We start from the raw sequence: 19,041 nt of genomic DNA, 5'->3' as shown, positions 1-19,041 counted from the left end.
TTTAATTTACAATAACTTATATTAGCAGTTCAAGTTTGATCAGCTGGTATTTTCTGTTTCGTCAAACAAAAATAACTACAGTAACAACTTTTTGTCGGAAAATGTTTTGTATGTATCTACCTGAATTGACAGAAAAGAAATTCGCCTCAACAATTTTTTCGCCTCTGTTTATGAATTTTGACATTTTAAATCTTCGTTTTTCTTTGAATTCGCTTGATGGAGGACCTATTATTGGGCCATGATAATATACAGGTTCTGTTCTTTCTTTGCTTTAAACATTTCCGTACCGTTTTTGTCCTTTATTTTGGCTCCCGAATTATCAAACACTACGTTATAACCATGTTCGCATAATTTGTTTACAGACACAAAATTCGCGTTCATCGACGGCACGTACAACACATTGTCTAATATCAGCGTACAAATGTCAATTCTCAGCTTTACTCTGCCTTTACCAGCTGTTGTCAAATGCTGCTCTCCTGCCAAGTACACATTCTCCTTATGTTCTCTCAAATTCACAAAAAACTTTTCTCGCAACACATATGTGATGTCGCGCCACTGTCCAAACACCAATCCACTTTCCTGAGAACGTTGATGTCTGCTGCCGCCAAAACTGTATGATTAACCTCTGCTTTGTTATTGTTCTCTTTCTTGCTGTTACAGTTTGCAGCGTAGTGTCCACGACGACCACAACTAAAACATTTGAAGTTTTTTGCTTTTGATGTTCTGCTCGATCTTGCACCGTTATTCGTAGAATTGAATTTTCTCGATTTCACCATGTATGCTTGTGCCTCACTGCTGTTTTCTGTTGTACTATTCTGGACTTTTCTTTCTCCTTCCTCTAACAGCTTTACCTTTAAAATATCAAATGATGGCGGGGAATCTCGGGTTTCCATGGCCACGACAAATTGCTCGTACGACTTGGGTAAACACGATAACAAAATAATTACCACCAACTCACTCTGGATTGTGATTCCTACTTCGGACAGTTTGTCCACACAATTGGAAAACTCGTTCAGAAACTGTTGCACATTTTCACCATCAGCCAGCCCTTAAAAATCTGAATTTTGTACACTTGTGGCCTGTTCCCGTACTTTATAAAGTGGTAAAAGTCGTAAACGATTTTCATATAAATTTTGTGTACGGGAACGCAAAATGTGTAAAAGTTGTAAAAATTGTAAAAACTTTTTAGTTCTGGAACAGAGCTTTGGTGTCATGGTACAATAATACAGGTAGCATTATCATGCCAGCTGATGGTAACATAATTGGCCTGTTCCCGTACTTTATAAAGTGGTAAAAGTCGTAAAATTTGTAAAAGTCGTAAACGATTTTCATATAAATTTTGTGTACGGGAACGCAAAATGTGTAAAAGTGGTAAAAATTGTAAAAACTTTTTAGTTCTGGAACAGGGCTAAAGTGTCAACTGCATTGAATTGATGTCAAATTTTGACATCTTATGTTGCCAACAATTGCCGATGCGGCTACCTGTGTATTTGTACCATGGGTACAATAAATGGTAACATATGGTCTGTTCCTTTACTTTTGAAAACTGTAAAACAGGCAAAAGTTGTAAACTGCTCCGATATGATTTGTATGGTCTCAAAGCAAAGAAACGCTTTTCGAGTAAAAATTGGTAAAACTTGAAGATTCTTGCACCTAAAGGAACAGAGCTATAATGTGTCAATTGCATTGAATTCATGTCAAATTTTGACATTTTATGTTGCCAACAATTGCCGATGCGGCTACCTGTGTATTTGTACCATGCTTGGTGTGAACCATAGCATAATTACCAGGTAGTGGTATCACACCAGCTGATCGAATATGAAAAGTCAAATCCCTTTATAAAAAAAATATTTTTGTTGTAATTTCTCCAACAACATAAAGGAAGTTTTGACATAACATATTCAAAATTTTACGATGCCACTACCTGTATAATGTGCCATGGTGTGAACCATACAAAAAATTTTATGCATTATGCATTTTTGACAAATAGAACGCGCTCTATTCTCGTCTGTAAACAAAAGCCGTTTCGTTTGTTCTCAATACAAAAAAAAAAAGAAAACAACAGACAACGAATGAAAAATAAAATTTTGCTGTGCAGAAGGAATTACACATATGGGCGAAAAAAGCAGTGAGGGCCGTGACAGAATCAGCTCGTGGCTTGCTTTCAAATGTCAAATTATATGGGGGAATGCCGGCGGAATTGCAAAGAGTCTCTGACATTCCTATATAATTTGACATTTGGGAAGCAAGCGACTATTGATTCTGCTTCTACCTTGACAGTTGCTATGCATAACATGCATAAAACCTACTTGGCGTTTACACCTGACAGTTTGTCTTCAAATACAACTCTGATTTGCTAACAAATACATACATTTGTCTGCTGTCTTCCAGCTGTCCATAATTTTTTCACAGACAGTCGGGCTAAACAATTTTTGGCATTTTTGTAAAAATAAGTGAGATAATAATTGAAATGTGTTGAAAACAAAATAACGCGAACAAAAACAAAATATGTGAAGGGGAAAAAAGAAATCGATGATTTTCATTCATAATTATACAACTGTTTTTGCAGTTGTCGGGACGCCTACGTCACACAGGCAAGTTTTGGGAGTTTGACAATCAATACATGAAGTCAACTGTCCTGTCATGTGTAAACGCAGAGCTACTCTGTAGAAGCCATGCAACCATAGCTCTGTTCCAGAACTAAAAAGTTTTTACAATTTTTACCACTTTTACACATTTTGCGTTCCCGTACACAAAATTTATATGAAAATCGTTTACGACTTTTACAACTTTTACGACTTTTACCACTTTATAAAGTACGGGAACAGGCCACATGCTGCAAGAAAGAAGGTGATACAATAATAGCTCTGTTCCAGAACTAACACATTTTGCGTTCCCGTACACAAAGTTTATATGAAAATCGTTTACGACTTTTACCACTTTATAAAGTACGGGAACAGGCCAAATACCAACTGATATCTTCAATGTTGACAGCAAATGAAGACTACAGCCTGAATTCGCAAGAATTCGCCTTTTGGATCACCTTATTAAATTCGCCTTGCGTTCAACTAATGCCTTCATTTGCTGTCAAAACATATTTCTAATCAAAAATAAATAACAAATATTTCGCTTCTATAAAGGATATCTATTTACAACATATTTATTTAAGCTTCGCGAAGAATATTTTACCGTGTTATTTTACCTCTTGTGGATATTTGGCAGCAAATGAAGACTACGGCCTTAATACGCCTTTTGGATCACCTTCTTAAATTCGCCTTGGGTTAATTAGAAATATTAGCTAAAGCTTTCTGTCAGTTTAAATTATTTCTTCCGAGTGTTTCTAAAACGCCAAAACAATATGCACAATCTGTATATTAGTCTGTTCCAGAACTGCAAGAATCTACTAATTTTTACTATTTTTTTCGATAACATGAAGGAAAATATGTTATCGTAGTAAAAAGTAGTAGCTTCTTGCAGGTTCAGTAGTGCGATTCTCTAACTCATTTTTTGAGTTACCGACAATTGTCGGTAAAATTAAAATGCTTATAATTTCGGTAATTACCGATGTTTTTCGGTAAGTTAGTGACGAATAAAATGCAGTCGTAAAGTTTTACCGATAGCAAGAGTGTTGTCAACTTTTATTTTAACTTTTCATTCAATTTTTTGCGTTTTAGTTTTACCGATTTTTGTCGGTAACTCAAAAAATGTGTTAGAGAATCACACTACTGGAACAGAGCAAATATGCCATTCAATTGAAATATCAATCGAAATCAATGATTTTTAAAATAGTTTTTAAAACATTTGTATGCAAGAAAATTTTCCGTTTTGCAATTAAACAAACATTAAATCATATCCACAACTCGATTAGTGCAAAAACCTTGACACTTCATTCCTTTTTCGCGTTTTTTATAAAATGCCAAAAAAGTTTTATAAACAAACCCGCACGTCATATGCCAGACTATGGAAATGTGCACTAATGGGTATATCACACCATCAAGGCGAATTTAACAAGGTGATCCAATAGTTGACGTTAGGTTGTAGTCTTCATTTGCTGTCAATTTTTTTTGCGCGAAATATCCACAAAAGTTAGAAGAAAACGTTAAAATATTATACGCGAAGCTTAAACAAAGATATTGTACACAGATATTTTTTATAGAAGCGAAATATTTGTTATTTATTTTTGATTAAAAATATGTTTTGATAGCAAATGAAGACATAGGTTGCTATTATTGTATCACCTTCTTTCTTACACCATGTCACACCATATGCTTTTTCACATGTATGACATCAGCTGGTCTGTATATTAGTATACCAAAAGTGACAACATACATGTGAAAAAGCATATTGTGTGATATAGCCATAACATGAATATGAGTATGTATAGGTAAGAGGTTTGAAGGCGGTGAAACTCTGCACAAAAGGTTCTGTAAGTCCCGGTCCACACTACAGTGATTTGATTAAACAAATTTCATGAAATTATGCGTTCTTAGATCGAGTTTCATACTAAAGTAATTTTATGAAATTGTTTTAGTGCGGAACTCGATCTAAGAGCGTCTAATTTCATTAAATTATTTCATTGAAATCGCTCTTGTTTGAACCGGGACTAATCTGAAATTATTCTTTGTGTTTAAATTCGTAAGACCGTGTTTGGAAAGTCCCAATTTACATTAGGCGAGTTTACTTGCGGCAATTGCCAGTTTGATGGAGAGAGAGAGGTAAGGTATATGGTAACCCTTTGCCTCTCAACACCCTCTCTCACCCACAAACTGACAATTGCCGCAAGTAAACTCGCCTAATGTAAATTAGGACAAAGAAAATTTTTCTTCTCAATTTTTTTTTTTAAATTTCCTTGTTGTTTAGACACGGAAATCATGTTTGTGTCAATTTTATAATTTTTCTTATTCTTCTTCACACTCATTTTCTCATTGCGCCGTTCAAAAACAAAGCCAAGGCAAAATTGTAATAAAAAGTAAAAATGGACGTGTGTGATAAACAATTAATTATTAAAGGAACCCTTGAATTGCATTTTAATTTTGATATTTCCACTTATTTCGAATTGTTTTTGCTTAAAAAATAGTTTCTCCTCCAAATGTTTTTTTTTTCAATTGTCTCCGCTGTTGTTTGTTTCTCGACAGAGAAAATAAAATGAAAGAAAATGCAAAAACAAATATGCAGACAACTTCAGGTTGTATGTCCCAATTTACATTAGGCGAGTTTGAGGCCCCCACCAACAAACATCTTGTTCTGATTGACCGAAGCTAAATCGCTGCAAATTTAAGGGCCAAGGCGAATTGATTCTCTTTACAAATTTTGACGTATTATGTTACGGCAAAAGTTGCTTTGTTGTAGCAATTCGCCGAATCGGCTACCTTCTATATTTGCCTTGATGAAAATAATGTCAAATACGAAAAATATAAAATGAATTGCCTGAGAATTGCCGGTACGAGCAAGTTTTTTCCATTTCCATTCCCCTTACGTGTCTCTTCTACAAACTGGGACCTGCCGCAAGTAAACTCGCGTAATGTAAATTGGGACTACATATACGAAGAAAACGAAACAAAACAGAATTTGCCAATACAGAGGTGTGAGTACTAGAGCTGGCAAACCATCGATATTGCCAACATAAGATATTTTCGATATAATGTTTTAAAATATCGATTGCTTTCGATATTATCGTTAAGTTGTCATCGCCATTAATTTGCAGATGAAAATGGCGGAAATGTCAATGATTTTCTTGAAATTATGCAAAAGTAGTTCACAGAAATGTAAAGGGGAATAAATAACTGCGTTTATTTTATAAAAAATGTAAAAAATACATTTTATTTTAACGAAAAATGTGTTCTTGTGACTACGGACTTACTTTCTTACACACACATAACCGAAAAGCAGCCAAATTTATATATATATTTCAATGTATTTCAGTAGTGGAATTCTGTAACTCATATTTTGAGTTACGACAAATGTCGGTAAAATTAAAATGCTTATAATTTCGGTAATTAACGAAGTTTTGCGGTAAGTAAGCGACGAACTTTGAACTTTTCATTCATAATTTTGCGTTTTAATGTTACCGATTTTTGTCGGTAACTCAAAAAATGAGTTACAGAATTCCACTACAGGTTATGGGCTTTTATTCCGATAATATCGATGGGCAAAACTATCTACCGATATTGAATTTTTAAATAATAATCGATATTATCGATAGTGCCATCGATTTTTTGCCAGCTCTATTGTGTACCCCCTCTTATTCCTCTCTGCTCCCTCGCCCATAAACTCAATTTTCTTTCCCATCAACTTTCCCTGTGTAAACATGGACTAATGCTAAGATCACATTTACGAAATCCACTCGATTTCAATTTCATAGCTCATACCCCGGTTACACTATTTAAGGTTAACCCACTGGGTTTAATAGATCCAGTGGGTTAATCTTAGCTGATTACACTTAGCTTTTCGAGGATATAAACTGTCAGCTGATGTTTGTTTACGTATACATACAAAATAACTAATAAAGTCGTGTTTTACACTTTTACAATTTCTCGTATGAGATATCGTCCCCTCTTTGCTCAAATTGGTATATTTTACACACAGGGATACATTTTTGTATCATGGTATCAAGCGTTCTTTTTGTTAAAAAGTTTCTAATGTAAAAAAATAAATAATTTTGTGATTTTCAAATAACTTTAGATTTATTAACTCCATAAAATCTCATGCGACCAATCGTAAACGTGTAAAACACGACAAACTCTGTTGCAAAACCATTTGCAACTTTTGGTACTTTTTGAGTAGAGTTCGATTTTTTTGTACAAATACCGAATACAACACTGTATTTTTGGTGGATTTATGCCGGATTTAAAATAAACCCAGTCGTGAGAGGATTTAATTTTTGTATGGCAAATCTGGTCAGTTTTGACCAGATTAAGCAATAAATCCTCATGAAGTGGGTTAACCCGGGAAAAAGCTGTAGTGTAACCGTGCTATCAAACGTCAAATGAATGGCCTGTTCCCGTACTTTATAAAGTGGTAAAAGTCGTAAAAGTTGTAAAAGTCGTAAACGATTTTCATATAAATTTTGTGTACGGGAACGCAAAATGTGTAAAAGTGGTAAAAATTGTAAAAACTTTTTTGTTCTGGAACAGAGCTGAAATCTCATCTGGATTTGACGTTTAACCTATGGATTTGACAGTTGGAAACGAGTGGATTTCGTAAATGTAAACCAAGCATAAAGCATAGTACACACTGACCAACAAAACTGACAGTCATCGATGTCTATTTCGTTGATATCAAAGTCTATCTAAATAATTACTTTCATAATCTCTAAATAATATCTTATATATTGTATTTCAGACGTTTTTAGCTAAACATACGTTTTCATTTACTTGAAAATTGTCCTAAAAGTACGTTGACTGTCAGTTTTGAATGATGGTGTGTACCCCGCTTAACTCTCAAACCCATGCAAATTCTTGTGCCAGACATTGAAAATATGACATGAAAATTTTTTTAACTTTTTTGCATCGTAAACGAACAATTCCAGTAAAAAATTTTACAAATTGTAAGTAAACGAGCGCACATATTGTCATGTAATAATACACTGATATTACCCTCCAAAGCTTCCATTTTTAAAGAAGCCCCCATTCCAGGAAAACTATACGTTTTAGAGAAAAAATGTTTATCAAAACAGCTTAAAAAGTCTCAAAAATATAATTTTCATATAAAAATTTAAAGTTTTCTCGCAAAAAACTATCGGCGCAAAGTGAGTTAAATGAACGAACCTCCTAGAGTGTCTATTCGCAATGTGTAAACAATGTGTCTGCCATAAATACAACACTGTTATAGCATTCAAGCATGTGCTTGAATTGAAAGCTTGTCCGACTGACCATAGTTTCATTTTTAAGCGGATATATTTTTTTACAGGGTCTTTTTGTTTCGCCTCTTTTTGGTTACGACAAGGTTAAAATCACATGTGAGTATTTAAAAGAATTTTTTATATCAAAATTCTGCAAAAAATATGTGCAAAAACCAGTGTTAATCAACAAAATATATAGACAATGAATAGAAAACAATTACAATAAAAATGTGTTGATTAGTACCCAAACCACGCGAGAAAAATGACGACCTGCTTTGCCGCATCATGAGGCGACGTTTTTGCATACATGCATGATTCAGTTTTTCATGTTCGGCTTTTGTATACGCCGAATTCCTGGTCGTTCAATAACCTGACTGATATCCATTCAATTAATGGTGAAAAATTGAGATAGATAAAGTACTAGCTACGCAAATTAACTAAATCAAATTGTTAAAGAATGTTCCTCGTTGGCGTGTAAAAAATTTGCCACATAATAATCGTCGATGTGCACTGACATGGCACCGAGCTGACCTCAGCGGAACCATCGCCGGTAACAAAAATGGAATATAAATATGCTTTACGGGACACCTTTTTTTAAAACGATGATTATTAAATTCCGTAGACAAAAATGTTTTGCAAACATAGAGGTTATGACGTTGGATAGAAAGCAAGATTTTTGCCGTGAACGCTCAACGTCTGTATCTGTATGACTGCAAATGTGTGTGTGTTGAATGTTCGAGTGCTGCGTATGTAGAGGTGGTAGTAGTACAATCGTAGTAGTACGTATACATGCTGATACATCTGCCTGCCTGTGTATCATCGACGACATCATATAGTACAACAGAATAGCCTAAAAGAAGCGTGTGTGTAAATTATTTTCCTTGTTCGCAGAGCGTTTGTTGAGTGGTGTTTGTGTAGGTCTAAAGATTTGATTAAAGAACGAAAATGTCTCGGTAAAAAAAAACAAAGTTTCCAAAAACAGTTGACAATAATTCGGCGTCGGTCATTGCAAGTGGATTGAGGCGTGGCATTTGGTACCAAAATTGTTTACATTAACTAATATTTGTTGTATTTGTCTTTCAGATTATTCCTTTTTGAAACCAGGGTCTAAACTTGAACTTTGTTAACAATGGCTGAAATGGATGATCATCACTTTGAAACCGGCGATTCTGGTGCTTCTCAAACTTTCCCTATGCAATGTTCCGCATTGCGTAAAAACGGTTTTGTAATGCTCAAGGGTAGACCCTGTAAAATTGTTGAAATGTCTACTTCCAAAACAGGCAAACACGGTCACGCTAAAGTCCATATGGTCGGCATTGATATCTTCACAAATAAGAAGTAAGTAGAACTCAAAGACAATTACAAGTACATTTCATGATAAAATGTTTTTCCTTTCTAGATATGAAGATATCTGTCCATCCACTCACAACATGGATGTACCTCATGTTAAGAGAGAAGATTACCAATTGACCGATATCAGTGATGATGGATACTTGACTTTGATGTCTGACAATGGTGAAATCAGAGAAGATCTTAAATTGCCAGAAGGTGATTTGGGTAACTCCTTGAGAACCGATTTTGATAACGGCAAAGATCTTTTGGTAAGTAACATCAAGACAAACTCACCCAGATTTCTCATCAACTAATCACAATTTTCTTCTTATAGTGTACTGTCCTCAAGTCTTGTGGCGAAGAATGCGTTATTGCTATTAAGACTAATACCGCTCTTGACAAGTAGAGAGAGGGTATTTTGTGTGTAGTGAGTTCTTTTTATTTTTGTTTTTAAGAAAATACGTACCAACCAACAGCTACAACAAGAAATAAAATTTTTTGATAAAAAAATAAGAATAAATAAGGACTTGTATAATTCTAGTTGCTGCAAATTTCTTTTGCATTTAAAATGAGAAAAAAAAAAACAAAATATGAAATACATACAATGTGAAGTATATTTAAACAAAAATAATACATTTTATACTATGATTATTACATATATATGTATTCTAATCTCTTTATTAATTTGAGGACAACAAGATTATTGTTCATCTCTTTTGTTACCTTCCCCAGAAATCTAGCAAGAAAAGAATATATGTCAAATTTTTAAAAAATATACTTCGCTAACAGAGAACTCGTATACTAATACAAAAAACTTAAATGCAAAATTAAAGTCATCAATTGGGAGATATAATCCCCGCCGAAGTTGTGCTTGCTGCAAACACAGTGAACGAAGGCAACAAATAAAGGAATTTAATAAACAAAATTTTGCCAATAAAATTTTATACTTTAATAAAAAACAGAGATAAAACAAAATTATCAAAATGTTTTGACATTTTATTTTTTTTTTTTTCGTCATAGTACACAGCATGCTTTTACGTTTTTCATATATTCCCAATCACTCTTAGTTTCCTGATTTTTGGCAGCTTTCTTCGAAAACAAATTGCTTTGAAAATATTGTATAACTAATAGTCTCTTGCAGAAAGGAGGATCAATGGAAACTATATAAAAAAGACAAAATTTAAATCTTGTAATAACATCCAAATAATGATGCCTAAAATATAAATGAAGAAACAAATATACTTGTGAAAAGTTTGAAAAATGTAATAATTTAGTTGTAATTATTTGAGGATTTGTGGGGTTACTATAAGAATATGGCTGACTTTTGAAATATCAGTAGGTTTGACAACGTTTTAAGCATCCTATTCCATATCGCAGTTATAGGAATGTGGGCCAAGAATTTTGGTTTTTCTATCGCTGACCTGAACATTCAATGGCAAAAATGTTATGTCTATAACATTATTATAGATTAATGTGCAGTTTGGCAAGTAATCGTTTTCATACTAAGAAAACGAACACTTTTCATACATTAAATAGTGAAAAATGACAAATAGTTGTGATAAAAATGTCGGGATTTTTGCAAAAATTAGTTTGTCGAAGTGTTTAAGACCAGATTAAGTGCAAAGATAAAAAATAATAACCAAAACTAGTAATTAACATGGTATACAAGGAGGCAAACAATTGTTTTCAAAACGTAATGAAGGTTTCAAAATACAACATTTTTTCGGTAAATACTTAAACATCGACATTTAGGGGTCGATTACGGATAGCAACCCAACTAACATTCAATTTCTATTTCCGCATTAAAACGTATACTTTTTTACAATAAAAGTAATAGCTGAAGGTTCAAAACACTGATATTCAGGCATGTCACAGATTCCGATCGGAATGGTTGCAATTCCGAAATTTCATTTCGATCGTTTTTGTCTTAACTTCTTTAGATTCCGATCGATTTTGTGAAGTCAAAAAACTTAATTATTTATTTGAAATGCGAAATTAAATGTAAATTTGTTAACAAAACAACATTTTAATTATTTCTAAGTGTTTTTGGAGTGTTTTAAAGTGACTGATTTAAACAAAATAAAAATACAATTCCGTTTGCAAAATCAAAAGTGGTTTCATTCCGATAAATTCTTCGTTTTTCGTTTTCTGAAGAAGCTAAATACGGAATCAATTCCACTTTCGATCGGAATTCGTTTCTGTGACATGCCTGATTGATTGAATTTAATTTAATCATTTTGATTACATGATTTTCTCTTCTGGCAATGCAATTACAGTTGAGTTGCTATAATCGACAACTTAATGAATGTTATTCTTAATAGAAATTAACTACTAACCAGTATCAACAATATTAGGTATATAATATCCCTACTAAGAGGGTTATCACATTACATTTGAACAATGTCTTATAGGTCTCAAACCGGGAATATCTGAAAACATAGACGTTGTATGAGTTTTTTAGTTCACCCGGATAAACTGCCATCGATTACAATAAGGGGTCGATTATGGACAGGAACTCAACTGTAATTGCGTTGCCAGAAGAAAAAATCATGCAATCAAAATGATTAAAGAGACGGAAATTTTTGTCAAATTCAATAAATATTAGTGTTTTGAACCTTCAGCTACTACTTTTAATTTAATTTATTTATTTTCATAAATGAGAACCTAGCCCATAGGGCCAAGAACGGTTCCAAAAACCACAACACATATACTACTCCAATATCTTAAAAACTATCAATACAGTGTTCTCTAAAAATATTAGAATTGAAATAACAATAAAAAGCTCAAAATAAAAACAAATAATTGAGGTAAAAGAAAAAAACAATAGATAATTTACGAAATTTACAATAGCACAAAAACAAATAAACATTAATGGGTCAATTCCGTATTGCGAGGCGAGTCATGTCGCGTCGTCTATCGTCTCTGTGACAAAATTTAAAAAATGCACTACGTAAAGCGATAGCAAATAATCGTCGATAACAAGTTATAGGTGATGTAGCGGAGCGTTTTTTATTTTGATTTCAATAAATTACTATTTTTTGGCGATAGTGAAGAATATATAGTTAACGTAGCATCTATCAGACGACACTTAAGAGATAAATCTAATTCTTTAGAATTGTCATCAATATTGCGAGTTTGTATATTTTCCAACATTCATCAAAATAATTTTACTTTTTTAAGGTTTAAAGCCTATTTTCGGCTTCCAAAAGACGCAGTTATTTATATAGTGGAGGCATTAAAAATGAATTCAAAAAACCCACAGATCAACAGCAAACAGCAACAACTTAAAGTGTGTGCTGCTTTAAGGTTTTTTGCGGAAGGAAATTTTCAAAAATCTCATGGCAATGACTTTTACCTCGGGATGACTCAACCCACATTGTCAAATGTATTAAGCGAAGTTCTGGAGTTAATAGAGGAAAAACTGTGTACAACTTGGATTGTTTCCAAATAAAAAAAAAGAGGAAAAGCGTCAAAACAAATTATTTTTATTCAAAAACAAATTTCCCGGGCGTTGTCGGATGCATTGACGGAACACACGTATGTACATATAATGCGACCAAGGAAGATGTTCGCCATTTATATCTGAATAGAAAAGGATATTTTAGTTTAACCGTTTTGTTAGCAAGTACGTCGTCAATTTCAATTTCATTTTGAGGTTTTTCATTTTCTACCTCAGCAGATTGTCTAATTTCACTGTTATTATCATCCCATGTCTCTTCAATTAATTTGCAGTAAGTCTGCTACCGCTTGCTCCATAGACGACAAAGATATTTCTTGTGATGGTCCCCCTCCTGTAGCTGTAATGTTCTTATTTTAAGAATTTTTTTCTTTTGTTTGGATTTAAAATGAGTCCATACTCTGTTCCATTCATCTGGTGTACGCACACAACTATTTAATTGCTCCCCAACATCCTTCCACACCTGATCAAAAGTGGCTTTAGTTTCGCCAAAAAGTCTGACTCCACGAGCTACGTTCAAATTGCTGTTTTGTAGTAATTTTTTACCAATATAAGTACTGAAAACCCAAAAAAATTATATAATATTAAATAAATTCACTTAAAATAAATGAAAATGTGATCTACGTTTCATTTTTTCCTTTTTATTCATTTGCAAAAATGCACGGCGACAGCTAATTTGTTGTCGCCGGAAAATGAACTTTATGGCGACAGAATTTGACGTCGTCGGGCAACTTTTGCCATACGTAATGGAAAAATTGCAACTGGCAACGCGACACGACTCGCGTCGCAATACGGAATCGACCCATAAATTCCATGCAGATTGAAATTTTCCAATAACCTTCTCCTATAACACTTCAAGGAGCCACTGAACGATTTAAGACACTGTGGCAAACTATTGAACACATGAGCTACTCTTACAAAGAAGGATCTCTCCAACAAAGAAATCAAAAGTATACATTTTAATGCGGAAATAGAAAATGTTATTACTAAAAACAAAAATCACTTAGAAATACATATGGAAGATATTGCCAGCTTATACTGACTTTGTAATAGACATCCGATTTTAACTACCCAGCAAAATTTGAAGGAAGGGGTTCTTTGCGATGACGTGATTTCTTGTCATCTTTTGCATTGGTTCAAAGGAAGTCGTGAAAGATCCGATCTTTTCATCAGCATTTGTTCCAATAGAGATGATGTTTGTGTTTTTATTTACACACCTGTTTATTTTCATTTTGTTATGTTCCAGTACTGCAAAAATCTACTAATTTCTACTATTTTTTTCCGATGACATAAAGGAAAAATGGTTATCGTAGTAAAAATTAGTAGATTCTTGCAGGTTCTGGAACAGACCAAAGTTGTTAGAACTGTCGTCGTGGTGTTGTCTTACATTTCCTGCATAGCAGACAACTAAAACTTCTAAACAGTTGGTATTGTATGAAGCTCGAAATGTCTGCAATAAAAATAAACTCCCAATCATAGAGCTAAAAATAGAATCGGAATGCCCACATTGCTATTTTAAAAGTTCCCCTGTCTGTTCTAAATCTGACATACATACAACGAAATCAATCAAATCTCGCTTCTTGGAAGTTGAAAAAAAGTCCGAAACGAAAAGGAACAAGAATCTGAAAATAAAGAAACGACTTTGGGAAAGAAACAAAAATAAATTAATTAAGCATAAATGGTATTTTCCAGAAAAAGTCTCTCCTCCCTGTTCGTTACATTTTGTGTTCTTAGAGATCCCTAAAGCAAGCCGGGTTGTAGATGCCTACATATTTTCGTCACTAAACAAAAGAGTATAAATTTCCAAAATGTTGTTATAAAATAAGAAAATTATAAAATAAAAGTAATTTACGAAATAAAAATACTTAAAGTACATTTGGAGTCCATGTCGATATTTGAACTGGTGATGGGAAGATAATAGAAAAAACCTTTGGTAAGATGAAAGAATATCAGTTGCGGAGAACGGAGGAAGTAATCTTTTGCGTTGCAGCGGTGGTGATTAAAATGCAATTTTGGATGTAAACTTTTTGCTGATCAATTAATTGTCGTTATTTCGTGAATTCGTTTGAATTAATAAAGAGTTTTGTTTGTCCATATTTCAATAGAGCATTTCTATTTTCCAAACAAGACATGAAAATGTCATGCCAAGGGGTTGGTGAAAATGACATGTCAAAGCATTGGTTAAAATGACATGTCAATGAATGGGTGAAAATGACGTTCAATGCATTGGTTAAAATAACATGCCAAAGCATTGGTGAAAATGACATGCCAATGCATTGGTTAAAATGACATGTTTAGGATCCAAAAAAGAACGTCATCTTATGGGGGTCACGCTCATATAAAATTCATGAGTGAAAATGACAAAAAGATGACATGCCAGATCACTTGCACCCATGATTCAACTCATGATTTTGCATCGAAGATTTTACTGGGATATTAACAGGAATTCTCTAAGTTTTTTGCGTTCATGTTATACCATGGTAATACTGTAGCATTATTTCCTCCTCACTTAGAAAATTATGTCACAGTATCAGGGTTTAAAATGCTAACGCCATATTAGCAAAAGCACCGATTATTTGCAGCTTTGCCTGCTAAAATTTCTTCGAAATATGTTTAGCAACAATGAACCACGGCAACATGTAGCAACAAATTTCACAAAAATATTGCTAGCGATGCTGATGCTATTTGATATTGTTGCTATAATAAAAAATCATCAGACACGCATACTCATATTTTACAGCACACATGAGCTGTGTTCTTTACTTACCTGAGGTTACCATTTTTACCATTTAATTTAATTTTTATTTGACAAACACAGTAACCTAGCCCATAGGGCCATGAGCGGTTTCAAAAACAATTATACAGTAGGGGTGTCTTTTTACTTACTAAATGTTGCTGAAACATTTTTTTCAGCAACTTTTCCTTTATACAACTGTCAAAATCTGCAACATTAGTAATAATTATTGCTAATTATCACGTAAAAAGACACACCTATTAACTACTCTCAGTTACTTATATCTAACAATATTTCTTAGCTTATCATGAATAGAATTAAACATAAAAAAACCAAAAGTATGTAAATTTAGTCCCAATTTACATTAGGCGAGTTTACTTGCGGCAATTGTCAGTTTGTAGGTGAGAGAGGGTGCTGAGAGGCAAAGGGTTACCATATGCCTCACCTCTCTCTCCTACAAAATGACAATTGCCGCAAGTAAACTCGCCCAATGTAAATTGGGACTAAGAAATGAAAATATATAACAAAATAATCATTTGGCCTGTTCCCGTACTTTATAAAGTGGTAAAAGTCGTAAAAGTTGTAAAAGTCGTAAACGATTTTCATATAAATTTTGTGTACGGGAACGCAAAATGTGTAAAAGTGGTAAAAGTTGTAAAAACTTTTTAGTTCTGGAACAGAGCTATTAATAGAATCAGCTATGCAACAATATATCATTACAAACTAAGGGGTAGTTTACACTATATGTAAATGTCATTTGACACGAAATAAAAACATTCTATATCTACCCACGCAGGCAATGTGGAGACGTAGTTTTTTTTTTACATTTTTGCTGGTGTGGGCCCACAGAGTAAATGGCATAAGGAAAATCTCCAATATTGCACATATTAGCGAATATATAACGATGGAAAATTTCATGTCATATGACATTTACATATAGTGTAAACTACCCCTAAGACAACATTTATGAACGCTGTATTTGATTACGATTAAAATGAGCACATAATTTATTCTTGTAACATTTTAAGGAGGAATTAAATGTCTTGAGACATGGTGGCAGATTGTTATAAACACGCGAAATTCTAACTGCGGAACAATTATCTGTTTGTTCCTCTCAGAACGAGAAAACGTGAACAGACTCAACACACATAAAGGGGTCTTCAACTTAAAAACCTTATAGAAGAATAACATAGAACGCAAACACAAAAAATGTTCAAACGTGCAGCCAAGAAACTCTTTCACATAAGGAGAAATATGATCACGACGTTTAACACAGAACACATATCGCATAACACTATGGAACAAAAGTTTCAACTTACGCAAAACACAACCCGGACTACCCCTAAAAATCTCAACACAATACAAAAAGTGAGGCATAATCAGTGCATGGACCAACTGAATTCTAATGCTCTTAGGCAAAGCTAAGTCCAAACAGTACAACTTTCTTAGAATAAAGTTCACCTTGGACACCAAAGAATTCACATGCACATCAAACACCAAACCACTATCAAGAAACAAACCAAGACATTTCATAGAGCTTACAACATTTATAGGAATACTATAGATGGAAACACTTATTGAATCCTCATGCATGTTTCCGAAAAACATAACTTTAGTTTTCTGAGTATTGATGGAGAGTCCGTTGCAAGACAACCAAGTAACCAGCATATTCACAGTAAAATCAATCGACGACTGCAAAACATCCAAAAACACATATTCTCCTTTAAACAAAATTTGCACATCATCAGCAAAAGCAAACGACATACAATTCCTACTATTAATACAACTCAACAAATCATTGACATACATTACAAACAACAGCGGGCCAAGAACAGACCCCTGAGGAACACCACTACTCACTGGAAGCATACGAGAAACATTATCATAGACATAAAGTAATAAAGACCAGACAAAATGCATGCAACAAAAAAATGTTTACGAAACTTTGTATAGAAACATTACCCTTAACAGGTTGCGGTTAATTCAAAATCGCAACCAAGGAGGAACATTTCATGTAATGGTATCAGAAACGAAATGTATGAATTCAAGGATCTATTCAAAAATAATTCTATGTCAATTGGATCGGTATATTCGGTTAAATACCTAAAAATGTATAAAAGAAAAAAATGTTATATCACCATATCGTGATATAACATTATGTTAAATTCAAAAGCCATTCACTGAAGAATGATAGCAAAATAATGTCTTATCTTGTTGTATTTATGTCTTTGACATTATTTTTACAACAGACGTACTGACGTCTATTGAACAAATACATAAGAAAAAATTAACTTGCAAGCCGAGGACGAAAAGTTATACAAACTATGCATTTTGCTAACCAATTTGGCATGATTTAGTTTGTCAAAGGCCTTTTCCAAATCCAGTGACAGTAAAACACAACACCCTCCAGCACTAACTGTGTTCCTTATATTGTCAGTCAAACCAATGAGGAGTGATGTCGTGCTGCGATTACTCCTAAATCCATATTGACTCTCATGTAACAACGAATTCTGATTAATGAAGCCAAGCATTTGATCTTTCATAATATATTCAACCATTTTTGAAAGAATTGGCATTATTGATATAGGCCTGTATTCACCAGTATTGCCACTTTGTTACCATTTTTAACCTGCAAAGCGTTCCTTAACCCCAAAAAGTGGTAAAACTGGCAGCAATTTTTAAGAGAGTGAGAGACGAGAGAGAGCACATATGCCTTTCTCTTCTACCACAGGCTACTAGACAAATTTCTGCAGGTAAAAAATGGTAGAACTGATTTTTCGACTTTTGTTTGACGATTATTTCACAATGAAGATAAAAAAGGACGAAAAGCAGGTCGTCATAAAATTGGGGAAGAGTTCTTTGTTTCAATACAAAGAACTAAGAGAACTGATGAGTTTAAGTGGCGTTGGACGAAACTAGTATTCTTTGCCTTTCCCGAAATTAAATCAATTTTAACTACATCCCACTTTAAATAAAACTTGTTTTAAAATTTAAAAACAACAAAACCAGAGATTAAGCTGAATTATTTTACAACAATAAAATAATACACATCTCAACAAAACTGCCAAAAGTGACTCTAATGGGTCGATTCCGTATTGCGACGCGAGTCGTGTCGCGTTCCCAGTTGCGATTTTTCCATTACGTATGGCAAAAGTCGCCCGACGACGTCAAATTCTGTCGCAATAAATTTAATTTTCCGGCGACAAAAAATTAGCTGTCGCCGTGCATTTTTACAAACGAATAAAAACGAAAAATTGAAACGTAAGTAACACTTTCATTTATTTTAAGTGGTTATTTAATATTATATGTATACGTTTTTTGGTGTTCCAGTACTTATATTGGTAAAAATTACTACAAAACAGCAATTTGAAATGCTGCTTGAAAAAATGGAAGCCCACCCAAACGTAGCTCGTGGAGTCAGACTTTTTGGCGAAACTAAAGCCACTTTTGATGAGGATGTTACGGAGCAATTAAATAGTTGTGTGCGTACACCAGATGAATGGCACAGAGTATGGAAAAAATGTTTCAAAATAAGAAGAACATTACAGCTACAGGAGGTGGACCATCACAAGAAATATCGTTGTCGTCGATGGAGCAAGTGGTAGCAGACTTTCTGCAAATTAATATGGTTTCAAATCCTGCAGGTGCGATATACGGAATTGAAGAGACATGGGATGA

At 33.7% G+C, this 19,041-nt stretch overlaps 1 protein-coding gene across 2 annotated transcripts; it reads left to right on the top strand.

Annotated features, from left to right (window-relative positions):
• The first annotated feature begins 7,826 nt into the window (after positions 1 to 7,826).
• On the top strand, positions 7,827 to 10,438 carry LOC141404961 (eukaryotic translation initiation factor 5A). 2 transcript variants are annotated; one of them, XM_073988823.1, is made up of 4 exons: positions 7,827 to 7,957; positions 8,924 to 9,178; positions 9,240 to 9,441; positions 9,507 to 10,438. In XM_073988823.1, exons 2-4 carry the CDS (start codon positions 8,970 to 8,972, stop codon positions 9,576 to 9,578), a joined length of 483 nt encoding a protein of 160 aa, XP_073844924.1. In that variant the 5' UTR covers positions 7,827 to 7,957; positions 8,924 to 8,969; the 3' UTR covers positions 9,579 to 10,438. The 2 variants fall into 2 exon arrangements, with proteins under 2 accessions (XP_073844924.1, XP_073844925.1); XM_073988824.1 differs by lacking the exon at positions 7,827 to 7,957 and adding an exon at positions 7,960 to 8,390.
• Positions 10,439 to 19,041: the final 8,603 nt, after the last annotated feature.

Source organism: Musca autumnalis, unplaced genomic scaffold, assembly GCF_047663935.1.
Source record: "Musca autumnalis isolate F117 unplaced genomic scaffold, ASM4766393v1 scaffold_5, whole genome shotgun sequence".
Taxonomy (NCBI): Eukaryota; Metazoa; Arthropoda; class Insecta; order Diptera; family Muscidae; genus Musca; species Musca autumnalis.
Note: the sequence above shows the minus strand (reverse complement) of the source record. Positions and strands in the feature narration are given on the sequence as shown.